This window comes from Abramis brama (assembly GCF_963993115.1).
Source record: "Abramis brama genome assembly, chromosome: 15".
Lineage (NCBI taxonomy): Eukaryota > Metazoa > Chordata > Actinopteri > Cypriniformes > Leuciscidae > Abramis > Abramis brama.
This window is the reverse complement of record NC_139977.1, coordinates 30,577,699-30,593,923: the sequence shown is the minus strand read 5'-3', so window position 1 is coordinate 30,593,923 and position 16,225 is coordinate 30,577,699. Positions and strand designations below refer to the sequence as shown.

General features: G+C 39.3%; 1 protein-coding gene across 12 annotated transcripts in view; it reads right to left on the bottom strand.

The window, feature by feature from the left end:
* Nucleotides 1-15,997, bottom strand: part of cdk5rap2 (CDK5 regulatory subunit associated protein 2) — a 42,725-nt gene extending 26,728 nt beyond the window's left edge. For 8 of the 12 annotated variants that reach the window (XM_084137203.1, XM_084137210.1, XM_084137207.1 and 5 more), the window contains exons 1-14: nucleotides 4,176-5,353; nucleotides 3,869-4,003; nucleotides 3,538-3,657; nucleotides 3,280-3,372; nucleotides 2,896-3,114; nucleotides 2,390-2,560; nucleotides 2,197-2,307; nucleotides 1,904-2,041; nucleotides 1,570-1,749; nucleotides 1,279-1,473; nucleotides 969-1,160; nucleotides 684-816; nucleotides 380-519; nucleotides 176-292 (exon numbers count right to left, since the gene is read on the bottom strand). In XM_084137203.1, coding sequence (XP_083993329.1) covers nucleotides 176-292; nucleotides 380-519; nucleotides 684-816; nucleotides 969-1,160; nucleotides 1,279-1,473; nucleotides 1,570-1,749; nucleotides 1,904-2,041; nucleotides 2,197-2,307; nucleotides 2,390-2,560; nucleotides 2,896-3,114; nucleotides 3,280-3,372; nucleotides 3,538-3,657; nucleotides 3,869-4,003; nucleotides 4,176-5,204 — 2,973 coding nt within the window. In that variant the 5' untranslated portion in view covers nucleotides 5,205-5,353. Of the gene's footprint in view, nucleotides 1-175; nucleotides 293-379; nucleotides 520-683; nucleotides 817-968; nucleotides 1,161-1,278; nucleotides 1,474-1,569; nucleotides 1,750-1,903; nucleotides 2,042-2,196; nucleotides 2,308-2,389; nucleotides 2,561-2,895; nucleotides 3,115-3,279; nucleotides 3,373-3,537; nucleotides 3,658-3,868; nucleotides 4,004-4,175; nucleotides 5,354-7,676; nucleotides 7,731-7,849; nucleotides 7,992-8,085; nucleotides 8,268-8,356; nucleotides 8,475-9,724; nucleotides 9,802-10,447; nucleotides 10,559-11,929; nucleotides 11,980-12,453; nucleotides 12,513-14,550; nucleotides 14,708-15,753 lie in introns of those variants that run through there. The other 4 variants (XM_084137212.1, XM_084137206.1, XM_084137204.1 and 1 more) reach the window with 3 other exon arrangements.
* Nucleotides 15,998-16,225: the final 228 nt, after the last annotated feature.

Here is a 16,225-nt window from a genome sequence, read left to right as displayed (position 1 = left end):
AATATAACCTCATAGCTCATGGTATGTAGGAAACAATTTCTCTATGGAAAAAATGAATGAGGTTTTTTCTTCAGGAAACCTTCTATTGCATTCTAGGATATTCAATAGTTCCAATCTTTATCTTTAAGGCAGTGAGGGTATATTTTGTGTATATGCATGTGTAATTTACACTTACAGTAATGATTTCTTCTTTAGTTTTGAGTGTCGATGTTAGGGAGTCGATATTGGCTGTCTGTCCCTCTAATCTTGCATTCAGTTCTGAGACTATGGACTGAAGCTCTGCTAGAGAAATCTGTCACAAACACACACAGTTACTCTAAAAGTTTCATACGTTGAAACACAAATCCACACATTCGTAAGACACACAAAAAAAAAAGACCTTGAGCTGGTTCTCTCTCTTCAGTGCTGCGTTAAGAGCTTCCGTTTTCTCTGTGAGCTCCTTCTTCAAAACTACCACAGATTTCTTACTGACTGTAGTAATGTTCAGCGTTTCCTCACTGTTTCGCCTGCTCAGCTCGGCTACAAACACACACACACACACACACACACAAAGAATAGGTCTAGATATAATTTAAGTTAGGGATGAATGATACATTGCTGACAATTACTGGGTACAGATTTTACACATCAGTGCTCCTTTACTCTAAAACTGATGTATTCTTACAGTACAAACACGTTCTCACCTTCTCTTTCCTCAAGTTTCTCCTGTAACACCTCAATGGTCTGTCTGAGCTCCAGCACCTGAGGGGGCGGAGCTTCACCCATCTTCATTTCCAACAGGATCCGATCTTTGTCCTGTCCACGTTCTAGCAACTTCTATAAAACCAACAGAACATCACCTGACATTTTACATACATTTTCTACCACAACATGACTATCTTATGACAGCGTTTGCACACTAGAACGTTCGGACCAAGCAATCAATCTAAGCAGCCTTGCAATCAAAAGATTACAGGTCAAAGTCTCACATTGATGAGGGAGTCCTTCTCCGCCAACATTGAACGGAGTTCAGCGGTCTCTAGGTGTCCCTCCTGTGACGCTGTGGCATTCAGTCTCTGTGCGTTTCTGAGCTGCATCTGCGCGTCTGCCAACTGCTTGCGCAGATCCTGCAATTCAGCTGCACTACCATTCAGAGCCTGTATGTGACGCTCCACACTCTCCTGCAAAGACAAAAACAAACAGCTTAAGACATTTATTCCTGCCTACATGTAGAGTGACAGGAAATTGTGCTCATAAATGCATGTATCAAGCATTAGTGTAAGTGTATGTATACAGTACCCTCATAAGCTGGTCTTTGCTGCTGATGGTGGCCAGCAGGTTTTCAACAGCGGTCTGGTTCTCAGTCACTAGTCTCTCTCTGTCCTTCACCGCCTCTGACAGCATTGCCTCTGTGAGCTTTAACCTTTGACTCATCTGCTCTGCAAGGTCACGACCCTGAGTCTCTGACTGGCTCAGAACTCTATTGGCCATGTCCTGCAAAGTGAATAAAAAATAAAAAAAACACTTTTACACCAACCAAACTCTGACTTGGGCCAGCATAAAAAAACTGTAGTGTGAAAGTGTGTGTACCTCCATGTCTCTCGTTTTGTTGTCCAGTGCTTGTTTTAAGTGTTGTATAATGGCGTCCTTCTCTCTCAGAGCTCTCTGAAGATTTTCTTCAGTCTCGTCTTTACACCTCTGAAGATTCTTCAGTGAGTTCAACAGCTGCTGCAGTTCAAGATCTCTCTCCTTTATGAGAGCATCAAAACTCTACACACACACACACACAAAAAGAAAGAAACCATTAGTATCTGATTCCACATTAGCCCAACACCCTATCAGATGTTAAGAGAAGTTAGGAAATCATTTGACAATATGCTAAATATACCGATGTAAATTCTCTCTTTTTCACACACACACTTACGTTAATGGTCTCCTCGTTGTGTGAGAGCAGGTTGTTGAGACGTTCCACGTCTCTCTCTTTCTCTCTCAAACTCAGCTGCAGCAAATGGATCTCATTTTCTTTCTCCTCCATGGCTGCAAACTTATCATCCAATGCTTTCTGCACACAAAAAAGAAAACAAACACATGCACAAAAATATCTCATGTTGAGTCTTGTGATCAATATTGTGATATCTGGATTGACACTGGCAGAGAAACATATTTCTTTTAAGACTTCCTTATAAATACAAAAACAATAAATTAAGAGACACAAACCTCAAGTGCTTTCTCTTTCTCCTTTAGTCGTGTTCTCAGTTTAGCGACCATGGGATCCCCTTCCTCCTGGTTTCTGTTCTTTTCCAAATCTCTAACCATGTTCATATAGTCCTGTTAATACAGTCTGGAGTGAATGAGGGCAGAGAGGTGTTGTGTGCAAACTCTGTGTGTGTGTTTGTGTGTGTGAGTGTACCTGCAGCTGCTGGTCTTTATGATTCAGGCTGGCCGTAAGTCGTTCTATAGTGTTCTGTAGTTTTTGTTCAGAAGCACGGTTCTGTTCTTGCTGTTCTAGACGCTGCTGTTCTAGAGTGTTCTCTCTGTCAGCCAAAGTGCCGTTGAGCTTCTTCAACTGGTTCTGAAGATCCTGTAGTTAACAAAAGAAAGCATAAAAATAAAAAAAAGAAAAAATTATTATTAAAAGATTTTATTTTAGCATTAAAATTTCTAAATCATTTTAGCAAAATGGTTTTGCTGATAGTTTTTTTATGCAATTAACCATGCAATTCTTCTTTGTATTGTAAGAAATCTTTAGTTAAATATTGCTGTTTATTGCAATGTTTTGAGACCGTTATGAAGCCTGTGTCAAATTTTGCGATGTTTATAGAACTGGGCGATACATCAATAAAAAAAATTATAATATTTCCAACCGTTTTCTTATAGTGTATAAACAATGTTTCTGCATGTGTTTGTGTTACTCACGTTAGTATCCTTGTCTCCCTTCTTCTTCTGTTGCTGTAGCTGCTCCAGCTCTTGTTCCAGCTGCTGTCTGGCCTGCTGAAGGAGGGAGAGCTCTGAATCTCTGCTGGCGAGCACACGCTGCAGCCTCTGGGCTTCCAGCAGCGACGAGTGAGCCTCCGCCTGGAGCCGTGACAACTCAGCCTGCTGCTCCAGGAGAAGAGACTGCTGGTCTTCAGCCCCCTGGAACACACAGAAGAATGTAATACACACACACTACACAAACCCTTCACCCACTCCTATATGAGTAAGTAAGTAGCATGACGGTAGCTCCAGCTGTCAAACAACTGTTAATTCAAAGATTAGAGTCTTTACTCAAAAGTGCGCCATAACACATGAGCTACATGCCTGATATTTCTGTAATTTGGCTTTATGAAGAGCCTCTCGAGCCTTAGCCAGAGCCTGATCCTTCTCTTCAAGATCACCGGATAAATCTTCAATCTAAAAGAGAGACACAAAGAAAGAGAAATAGAGATAAAATAGCATTTTATGATAGCTTTTGTTGTCAAATTTGATTGAAATCAAAATTTAAGGGAAAATTATGTTATTTGAGATCGTTTTCAAATACAATATGGAATCAGTGTCAATGTTTGACTGGAGTCGTACTTCTTTTTCCTTCTCTTTGAGAACTAGACTGAGGCCCTGGATGGTTTTGTCTCGTTTTAAAGAGTTCTTCTTCTCTGCAGCCAGCTCGATCTCTCTCTCCTGAAGTTCATCAGAAAGAGCCTGAAACACAGAAGGGAAGCCAATCAGACTAACACATATGTATCCTTTGCTGTTAGTTTAATGCCAATTTTCAGTTTATAGGTCATGCATGTACAGAACCTATTTCTAAAATGCCAGAAAATCATTTGTCATAGCTTTACCGGCCATGTTAAAATAGCTAATGTCAATTTTTGAGGCCTGTACTTTGCATGTTTTTTAAATTTGTTTTTACCTTCTTTTCGCTCTCTGTTTCTTCTAGCGTGTGTTTGAGTGTCTGGCTGCCGCTCTTGGCCATGTTCAGTTCTTCAGTCAGCTGTCTGATCTTCTGATCCAATCTGCTCAGCTCATTCTGCCTTTCAACTAACACCTGTAACACACATAAAAGCACTTTTAATTGGAGACAAACAAAAACGAGGCTGTTGAGAATAGTAATAGAATTCATTGCCCTTAATGTTCTAGGCATGTTGTTTTGTCGTACTCTACTGTTTGAGTAAGCAGAGGGTCATCAAAATCTCACAGCCAGTGTATGAGGGGTGTACCTCCTGTTTGAGAGGTGTGTAATCATCATTAAAGTCCTCCTCCATCTCTCTCAGACTTGTCTCCATCCTCGATTTCCATGACACATTCCTGTGGGCATTTCCACGTGTGTACTGTGGATGTTTCAGTACTGGAATCTTGCTCCCATTGCAGCGTGGGACGGGCCGCACTCCTTGCACACTCTTCAAGAGCTGAAGTATATCAAACAGCACCGTGGTCGTTTCTACGGTTGAGTTTCTCAGTGGCCGTCTGAAGGGTGATGCACTGATGAGGGCATGGTCATGCTGCTCCAGGGCCACTGATTGGAGGGAAGCTGACCGTGATATCAGAGTACTCTTCTTATGCACGACATCCAGATAGTCTCGACTAAGAGAACGAGGTCGGGCTCCCGGCCCAACAGTTGTTCTAGAACGCGTGTCGCTGCTCTGACGTGAACACGAACTTGATTTCGAGCGGTGCGAGCGATCTGTTCTACTAAGAGGCTCAAGGCTCACACACCTCCTTAATCGACCTTTGAACTTCTCCTGTTGGCCATCACCGACCGTACCCACAGCAACAAGCCCTTGACTTCTTCCTGGAGAATCCTGTATGTTATCAGCCCACGCTTGCCGCTGCTTTGGTTGAGGTCTCTGGATGCATTGCAGCTGTTTTGGACTATGTAAACCTGCTCCAGTCTGAACTTCCTGTTTGAGAGGTTTCTGTGATGCGTTTCCACCTAGTTTGGTTGGGTTATGTTGTCTGTATTTGTTCGTGATTTGCGTTTTCAGTCCATCTCTCTCCTTCTGTAGCCGCTGCAGCTGAGCAGCTTGTGCTTTTTGCAGTTGTTCAATGGCGACATCGCATTGCACGACACGCTCGAGCAAGAACACGCATTTCCCACAGAGAAACTCACTGTGACCGTCCCGTTGCAACTCCACGCCCAACACATGAGAGAGGACCACTGCCAGCCTCAGACGGCCACATGCACTGAACAACCAACGACACTGACCGCCCTGCACGCATACGCCGCATACACGGCATGGGTCACGCATGTTCACCAGACGAACACTAAAACACTGATACCACTGACAAATAAACACACTTCAAAAACATGGCATCGCAAAGCTCTCTGATCTTTACACATGATATCGTTCCATCCATCTTCCTCTGAGTCTCTGTCCATCTCGCTCAGCACTGAACTAACTGTGCTCAGCCCACACACAGATTTAGACCCTCTAATCCACAAACACACACAGGAAATCCTTTGGGTGATGTGCACAACGTCTGCTAACACACACACACACACAGAGAGTAATCCTCTCAGCGGGTGTCTGATGAGAAGAGTTGTATTTGGGCCACTGATGTTCATGCCATGCCTTGGGGATGCTACAGGTCACGCTGGAACATGTTAGTAGGGGTGGTTTCACCCGACCAATATTTCAATGTTTTTCCTTCCAAAATGCTCTACAAAGGCATAATTTAAAGGCATAATTTATGTCATTTGGAATGCAGCATTAATACATGACACTCACTTACTGACAGATGTCTGCTTTTAAATGCTCACCTGCGCTTTGTGTGTGTGTGTGTGTGTGTGTGTGTCTGCTGAACAGCGCTTGTGACATCGGCTGTGCGTAACTCAGTGAAAGCAGTTAAATGCACTTGCATCTCATGCTTTTATAATGCAAAATTAATCTAAACACAGTTATGTCTTAAGGTATTAAACAGACAGGACAGAACATCTGATATGTCAAAATTGATCTGTGCTGATTAGAGTGAATGCAGCTTATTATGAATGTCATCAAGAATAATAATCAAAAAGCAATATTGCTGAGAAAGAGAGAAAAATCCCTGCTCCCTCACTGCTCTTGTCTGGAAACTTTCAGATAGCCTCCTTAAAGCCCTCTTAAATGCTGAAAGCACTCTTTGTTTATTGCTTAATGTGTTTTTTTTTTTTTTTATTACGTACAATTTTCTTGTATGTTTTGAAGCTATATTTAGTTGAAAATTCTTTATATAGAATTGTTTTAATACATTTTTTTAATTTTTAATATTTTATTACTTATAATTGCACAAGTAATTAATTACATAAAAAATGTAATAAATAAACTTAAAGGGCCTATATGCGTTTTTCTGAAATTTAAACTCGCGACTGACAACTGTGGTCAAAAAACGGAACTGCTCTTCCTTTCTGCTCGCTCTCGTACGTGCACACTTCACAAGTCATCCGCTGCAAAGAAGTCAACATTATGTTTACAGAGGTAAGAACAGTCAAATACATATTGTTTGAGAAACTAAGGCTAACTGCTGACTAGCGGTGGTGGCAGAGTGATCTGAAACGTTTAACATGAACGCGCTTGACGTCACATCCGCAGACAGCGTGCGAAAAATCCGACCCGACAGAAAATAGGAAAAATAGGATACAGGCTTATAGGTGCACCCACTGTGAGCTGACAAGGTGTCAGTATGCTCATCAGGAGATGTTTGAGTCATAAATGGTCAAATAAAAAGGCTATTGTTACGTTTATTTTGGGGGAAAAGTTGCATATAGGCCCTTTAAGATTTAAAGCCGGTAAACTAGTTAATAAGAAACAATATGGACTCGCGGAATCAGGATTGGAAAGTGAGGTGCCTAAAGATTCCCGGCCCTGAATGTTAGCATGAAACACAAGCATGAAACAGTATATTAGCATTTTTGATAATCTGAACAACAAACCCCAAGAATTCAACTTCGGTGCATATCTCGTGCTGTGCTACAGACATGATGACATCTTAAAATTGTGTGGTTTGAGGAGAGGTTATTACTTTTCACCAATCGGACACAGAAGATGAAAAAAATCTCAAAGACTTGCATTGAATGAGGGACCTGAGCCATATCTAGAGATCAAAAGATCACAAGGACTTGAGGTTGGAGTCTTCAGACTTGGGCCAGAACTTACTTACTTACTTACTCACTTAACAACCATCTAGCAATGACTAAACTGGCTAAAAATCACTCATAAACCTCAAACAACTTTACAGCAACACTTTGGCAACCACCTACAACACCCTAGCATTAAAAACAATTCACTTTTCAGTTTTGATGTTTGATTTTTCATTAGCAACAGACACAGACTGCTGCCATGTGCCAACCTGCTAATCCAGCTTAGCACAATGCCCTCCCACACGGCTCCCACACTCTTTGATCTTTCCAGTCATATTTAATTACAAGGTCGGATTTTAAATAATAATTTTATAGAGATTTCTCAGGGTGGATCAGGAACCAATCTTTTAAAGAGGTAGATTTAAATGATTATGCTCATGAGTGCACAAATGTCTATAATAAATCCTGAAACATGAATGCTACTCAAAGGATGATTCAGCTTTCAAAGGCCGCTTTCTCCCTTTATGACAATTTTGTGTCAAGTAAGAAATAGCTAGTAACATCCTGCCCAATAATTCACATCATCATGCTGGCTTGCTTACAAGCAAGTTTTACTCTATACACGCACTCATGAAGAGGAGCATTCTGGTAGTTGTCTGCTTACCTGTTTGTCTCTTTCTGCATTTTCTCTCCCACGGTCTAGTTCTTCTCTAAGGACCTGTAAAAACCAAAATACACAAAACATCATCACTCAAGTGTTCGTGATGTGCCTTTGAGATAGCATAAACATTGGTGTAAGAAAGCCACTGTTGTGCTTTACAAAACTGAGAGACTAACCTGTAGCTGACTGTCTTTTTGGCCAATCAAGGAGTTCAACTGTGTCATCTGCTCTCCTATTGGCTGGTGCGGGTCATTCTTCCGTAGCTCTCCAATCATTGCATCTTGACCTTTGAGTGTCACCTGCAGTTGCTCAATTACACTGAGGAAAACATATCAGGGATTTTCAGAACTAAAAGTTATACTTTGTTAATGAATAAATTGTCTTTTAGTACTTTAATTTCTTTCTTGATCACCTCTCCTTCTCCTGAAGGGCTTGCTGGAGCTCTCTGAGCCGTCCAGGGGCGGAGCCCGAATCATCTGAGGGCCCTGATTGGTTGGCGGCCTGTTGCTTTTTCTCCAATTCAATATTTTTCACCTTCTCCTGTTCAGCAATGGTGGCCATGCTTTCCAGATCCTCTTGGGCAGCTCGCAGAGACTGAAGAAAAAGAGAAAGTCATGGTAATGACTAAAGATGAAAAACATATTCTCACCCATTTTCTACAAAAATCGTGGGGTTTGTTTTACCTCCTCCAGCTCTTGAATCCGAGTGTTGAATGCTTCTCTGAGTGAGTCCATTTCTCTGTGCATCTTCTCTCTGCCATCATCACCAACACCTCGACTGGCTAAACTCTCTAGTGCTTTCCTACACACACAAACACATGCCATTATGATCTGTGTCTTACATCCAATGCCGTCTACATGTTCTCAATTGCAAATATTTGACCTGAAAGCCCAAATTAGTCATAACCAAGTGTTTCCAGTGCAATGTTAATTTCATCACTGACAAAATTTTTGTAGTTTATACAATTTATAAATGTTAGGAGATTTGGGTCTGTTTATAGTTTGACATGTTTTAATCACTTTGCACATTATTGTCAATGTTTTATATTAAATGCCATTTCGGTAAAATATACTGAAATGAATATGACAAAATACTTATTTTTCTGTCCCACGTAAAGCAAAATATTGCCACTTGGTAATGAAATTACAGCCAATCAGAACAATTTGATGTTTAATGGCTATGTGGAATAGGATTTTGGACTGATCCGATTTGAATACGGGCAGAGCTACACTTCACAATCCATGCCCAAAGTAAGTTAAATTCATTAATCTGTTGAATTTTTTGAACAAAATCAGTACTTGAACTTTAAATGGGACTCAAACCTCCTTTTAGTTGTGATATAGTGTCTCAGTCTACATTGCACTACATAATGCTAATAATAATATAATATTATTCCTATTCCTATGACAGTAATAGCCATATATTGTAAAACAATTGCACAAAAAAATTCAAGAAACTTTCATAATTAGTTTTGTCCTAATTTTTATACATGCAAGAGATAAACCCGTGAGCTTTTATTTTGACGGAAACTGCAGCCGAGCTTTTATTTTGGCGGAAAACAAGTTTACAAACGCATCTCATTACAAATCTAGTGAAATCCTGTAATCGTCAACTATGCAAATGTGAAAATAATGCGTAACTGCGTTCCCAAATGCAAGCTTAACTCAGCACATGCACAGATGGAGTTCACTGCATTCATTCACTGTGAACTGAGGGATCACGTGAGCGAAGTGAGCACTTCTCTATGTGCGGTGCAAACACACAGTCTTTTAATAAGGACCCAAAGCCTTATCGCGCTTATTGACCTTTCATGTTATTATGAGAAGTTTAAATATATTTTCCGGCCGCCACAGATGAATCAATGTATGAGAAACACTGTAATCCGTCAAACAGACAAAATGTCTTATCACATGTCATGATTGGTTGGGACAGCCAAGCAACAAGAAGAACAAAGAAGAAATAGGTTTTATTGCTTGACGCTGTATCATGTCGCACCAAGTTAGGATGGATAATTAGTAAAAATAGGAAGTGAACATGTAAACAAGACTTACGATGCAGACACAAGCAGTTCCTGTTTCTCAGCCAGATCTCGTTTCATTGACTCCACCTCCACTTTCAGCTCAATGTTCTACACACACAGATATAAAAGTTACTTACAATCAACAAAATAAGGTCACTGTGCATATAACTACTTGCATCAATAGCCCCTTTCTCACTGGGAACTTAGTTATAGGAACTAGCCACTAGGGTGGTTCCCCGAGAACAGATTTTTCTATCTATATATTCTATCTATAATACTTTATTATAGAACTGTTATACAAAGAAAGTAGACAGTATATGAAAAAGTTTTAGCGTTTGCTATGTGGTTGATGCCCAATGTCACTAGCAGAGCAGAAGAACATAATCCTGTTAGGTTAGTTGCGTTGGATTTCCTCCTTGGCTCAGCATAAAGGTTGAGAGACTAGAGTTAGTTCGAGGAGTAAATATATAGCTTATAATCTCTATGTCTGTACACAGCTCTTTTTAAATGGTGGGTGCAGGTGTTTCGCGTGCGTTCGGCCAATCAGCGTACACTTCTGTCACTGGTAGTTCCTATTGTGATCAGTTAGACCATACTCTGAAGAAGGAACTAATTTAATTAGCCAAAAGGCGTTCCTAGAACTAAAATCGTTCCCAGTTCTTGCGATGCGAACACACCAAAAAGAGGGTACTTCCACCATTAGATCTAGGAACAATGTCATATTTGTGCACATGTGTGTTTGTGCGTCAGTAACCGTTTTGTAAATGTCCTCTGTGGAGTCGTCACATTTCTGCTGCACACGTTCTTCCAGAAAATAGATCCTGAGCTTCAAGTTAAAGTTTTCCTTTTTCAGAGCTGTGATTTGCTGTTAAGGAAACACAGAAAATGACTCAAAATATTCCTTATATATACACAGACAATACAAACAAGGGGAAAATGTACCCTAATCTTTTACTTAAGCAGTAGTTCTGGAAAATTTCAAGGAGCAAACTGGAATTTACACAATTTTAACATACACCACAGCTCTCATGGTTCATCGCAGTAATGCTAGATTCATGAACAAGTGTGTCAGATCTTTTAAATGATCCAGTTCACAAAACCAGACTGAACAACAATGAAATGGAGAAAATCCCCATCAGAATTTTTATTCTGCCTGAACCATCCCTTCACACTGAACATTTCTGAATATTCAGTGCTTCCTCCTCACAAAACTCGGACTCGTTCATGAATAAACATGAGCAGAGCTGTTCTTCAAATAACTGAATTGCAGAAAAAGAGCGAGAAAAGGGAATGTGGAGGGAGGGAACAAGAGCTAAAGGAGTAATGAGTGTGTGTCAGTAATGAGGGTTGGCATGAGTGTGTGTGTAAGAGACTGCCAGGGAGGGCAGTGAACTGTGTGTCATTGTACTCCGAGCGTTTTTCACTACAACATCTGGGGCAGAAACAGGGGGAAGGGAAAGAAAGAAATACAAATGGAGTCTGGAATAACCACAAACACCACAGTGATGGGCAGTTGTACCTTCTTCTGAAAGGTCTCTGTGTTTCTACAGCACACAAACACACTTTCTCTCTCTCTCAGACACACACACACACATAGGAATGCACAAAGATCTTTATCTCAGTACAAAGAAATAACCCCCTTTCCTTAAATGGACAGGCAGACATTCTATACCAGAATATCATGATTGCCAAAGAAACCAAAATAGTTGCATGCTGACCTATGAAAATGAAGTTCAAAATCATCAGTAAGTAAGAAAGGCACTTAAACTGATAACAATGAGAATGTTTACACATAATTATTTCTCATTCAAACTCGTTTTAAGGGTTTAGATCCAAATCAATAAACAAAAAATGCAAGAAAACTGTTTGATTTAGAAGTTTTGTGATTTGAATACCTCCAGTTGTGACGTCAAAACATAAACAGGCGTGCACATTGAGTAAGCTTAAATAACACTTAACATGATAAACGGAGATAAAGAAAATTCTAAATGTGTGGATTTGGTTTTGCTTTAACTACACAGTCTCAGATGAAAAGAAAAACTCCTGCTTATTAAAAATAATCATGTAAGAATAATGAATATAAGCACACTCAATGGCTGTTTCAAAACCTTGTGAGCTGGCTATCAAGACATCATTTTTGGCATCGTAGGCACACTTATAAGAAAACAAACAAAAGCAAACATTCTGATTCAATTCAAGAGATTCAAGAAATGTTCAGGTTTGTTGTTGTACTTACGTTCTCATAATCTTTCATGTTCAGAGCTTTGGATGGAGACATCCTCTGTCCTGGAAACAGAGGCGTTGCAGATGACAAGACAACAGACAGATGAATAAACAAACAAGCTTCTGTTCGCTGCAGAAATGATCATTGTGTGTCTTATTTGTTATTTTCAGAGTATTTCAACCTTTGATGAAAATCTGATTATGACCATGTGGTTTGGACTTCAGAGAGAAATACAACAACGTGTGTGTTTTCATAACAGATTTAAAGGTAAAAGGCTGGAGGGAGGAACAAAATATCTGCTGCTTTTCATCTCATTCTTTTACACAACAGTCTCAATAACTCAACAGAGTAATAGTCCTAAATGTGCTAAACTGTACACATATCTAAATCACTTCTTAAGGAACAAGAGAGAATGAATCCGATTCAATATCGTGATGTATTGAATTGTGATATCAATCGTGAGGGAGATGGCGATACCCGACCCTAGTCATGTGGTGCTCAACGGATTATATTAAAAGATATGAGGAAATGTCTACCTGTTATGTTGTCCATGCTGAAGTTGCTGCTGCTCAGAGACTCTGGCAGTCTGGAAATACTGCAACATAAACACACACACACACACAACGACAAATATAAGTTACACATACACAGAGACAAAAGTAAAACAGCAAGAAAAATACACTGAAATCACAACAAATCCCAAACCTGTCAGCATTCATCTATGAAACAGGCGCAAATATCCAGTACAAAGCGTCTAGCCTATTCTACTTTACTATCCAGCTCATGAAAACACGCACAAACAGTGAAAGAATGGACGGTGCATATGTCTGTGGAATGGATGCTATTCATAATCCAACCTCAAGGCTGGGAACAGGAGCAGAAACAATGTGAGTGTGCTATCATAACTTTAAAGTGCAGCGCTGGCTACAAGCGAGAGCATGATGTAAGCAGGCTGTCTGAAACTAATGTGAATGTACAGATCACAGCATCTTTATGTTGTGTGTGTGTGTGTGTGTGTGTGTATTTGCTGTGACTCTTGGCATCCTAACAAGTTCAATCCTCTTCACTCATCAGACGTTCAGACCTAAGGCAAGCCCATTAGGACACTCGGCACACTGAACTTACATAAGACTGAGCAGCCGTCAAACAGAAGAGCCTCACACGTCAAATCTGATGCATTCTTGAATTTCTTATGAAACCAGATCAATTTACAGGCCTTTATTTTGGATTATTGAGATTATTGGCATTTCTGGATTTCAAAAATTGCACCAACAGTATTCTCAATGGATAATGCATGTGAATTTTGTGTAAAAATATAATTCTGAAAAAATAAATGTAAAAATAATCATATGTCTCAGTCTCATTTGCTGGTTAATTGGATTACATCATATAAGTAAGTCTATATTATATAAATATGTGTGTAGATGTATGCAGAAATTAAACTGTCACGCAGAAAGTTCATATTATCTTCAGACCCATGCATGTTTGTTTATTAAAATTTATTAAAACAGTGTAGCACAGATTTTACCATGTTTAAAAAATAGAGATTGACCAAAATGTATAATCTCTGACACATAATGATAATTTTTTTGTTGTTGGTGCCCGATAACCGACAAACAATTTTTACTTCTTGAAACAATAATAGCCTAATTGTTATACTAAAACAATAAATACCATATTATAATTTTACAATAATTATAATTATAATAATAGACTTTCAAATCATTTACTGAAGAATCAATTATCAGTCCATCTCTAGTTCAAAACCATTCAGCTGAATTTTCTCTCTAATCAGCAAGAAAAAGTGTAAAAAGAAGTACATATCAGCATCAGCCACTGACAAAACCCCAACACAACCCTCAAATGACCATCTAATCCTATTTGTGTGTACATAACAATAACAGAAACAAAAATGTAGCCTACAAATATAACAACTTCCATAATATTCATAGCATTCAATCATTAAAATCACACATTCATGTGAAAATCTGCTCAACAGTGCAAACTGTGTCTATTATTGTCTATGACAGGGCTCTCCAAGCTCGGTCCTGTAGGGCCACTGTCCTGCAGAGTTTAAAGAAACACACCTGGTCTATGACATTGTCTATTATTTATTGTAACAGTATTTTGAGGATGGAGTCAAACGGATGCACAACCTTCAGCCGCTCCACAACACAACACATCACAGCCAAACAACTTCCTCTTCTCACGTTTTCCTGCACTGTTAGCATTGAGCTAGCCACAAACTATCACAAAACTGTTTCATAGGTTTACATATGAGTCAGAGTTTCAGAAACATATCTGAATTGGTTAAAAGCTCCTATCAGATGTCAGGGCATAAAGGCAGCAGACTGATATCAGCTTTCATCTTGTGTTTCCCCCCACAGGCTCACCAGCTGGTTTATAAGTGACACTACAATGACACAACCATCAGGACAGCATATATGGACTGATCTCGAACTTGACAATCAAACCCAAGAGTCCTTCAACTCTTACCCGTTAAAGACCTCCTGAACTTGGCAAAGTCTGATCTCTGAATGCAAGCACCATAAGAGTGATCTAATGCAAATCTACACATCTACAGCACTAACTCTATACACAAGCAGCACAGGTGTAACAGTGTATTAACCTACCTACATCAGTCCTTCATGGTCACATGGCCACAGAAAAGTAAAAGACAGAGATCAGTGCGTCAGATAATAAACAGGAGCGCTTTTCCGCTATATGTGTGTGTGTGTAATCCAGGAAGGAAGCAGTGTGTTTTCTTCTTTGACAGCGCATGATCAACTCACAACTCATAACAAGCCAGTCTCTCTCTCTCTCTCTCTCGCTCTCATCATTTCTCAACAACACAACTTGTGCCACTATATGCAATGCATTAATTGCATTCTGTGCACCAGTAAACTAAACCAATACAGCCTTCTCGTCTGATTGCATTGCATTCAATGCATATGACTGCATTTACTACAAGCACTTTTATTTAATGCATACTAAAAAAACTATTTAATGCAGACAACTATATTTAATGCATTGCACTTGCATTTACAAAATGTTGTTTCTCCATTTTAATGATCTAATGATCCCTCCTGTCAAGGTTTGTTGATCATGGATTGTGCCCGTACACACTGTCCAAGGTATTTTTAACATGCAGTTGACTCCTGAACATAGTAAACAATGTCAAAAAACAGCCTCGTGTGCCCAGATGCTTTAGAGATCAAGTCCCTGCTATATTTAACTAAGAGGATCATGTGTTTTGTTTTTTAACACGGGGGCTATGAACATCAAACTTCAACACCAGCCAAACTAAGACAAACAACATAGTAATACCACAAAAGCTGGATGAGACTACTCAAATTAAACACAAAATGTCAATGCAAATTAATAAACATTTATAAGTATAACGTACACATATTATTACCATAATAATTTATTAATTAAAACTGAACCAGACACGATCAGAAGCTGTCAAGAATGCACATTCAGACTGTCAGAATGATAACAAAAGCATCAATGCATAATTTCTGAGAAAATACAGAATAAAAATCGTATTCACCAACTATATCAGCGGTTACATGAAGTAACGTTACAGATATAAAATAAATGTATATCGGTTTAATGTGCAGCAATAGGAACATATTCATAACAAGCTCACAGTGGTTAACATTAGCTCATATCTTTGTCGAGGTGATTATCAGTAAACATTTTGAAATTCTAATGTTGAATAAACAGAATAATAAAATTATTGTTGTGCTTAATTTAAATGTTTCCCTTCAAGCTAACATGCTAACGCTACCTGACAGACTCTGACAGAAATGGAAAAAAATAAACCGCTTCACCTCAGATTGATGTCAAACGGGAGCGTTTGATCCTCTCCGACCACAGAATCCATTCTGGATCAAAATAACAGTGTCTTGTTTTATCTGTGAACAGTATTTCTCTCAAAACATGACGACCGTTGTGATATTTTTGAACTATGAGCGGTAGATTATGGATGTAATTTCAAAGCAGACGTTGGAACCGCCATTTTAAAATCCGTGACATCACCGTGCGCGCTCGCTCAAGTTTGGTTTACGACATTACGCTGCGGAGACGGAGAGAGCTCATAAATATTAATTAGATTATCTCCTCAGATGATTGGACAGATTACGTCGATTAGACCGCCTTTGCTTCACTGTTATTGGCTGTCAAGTAAATTGTAACATACCACCGAACAGTAACTGTGGTGATTTGGTATAACATTTAAATCATCCGTTAATAATACATTATTTGTTGAATTAATAAACTTTAAACTTATATAGGAGTGAGTTT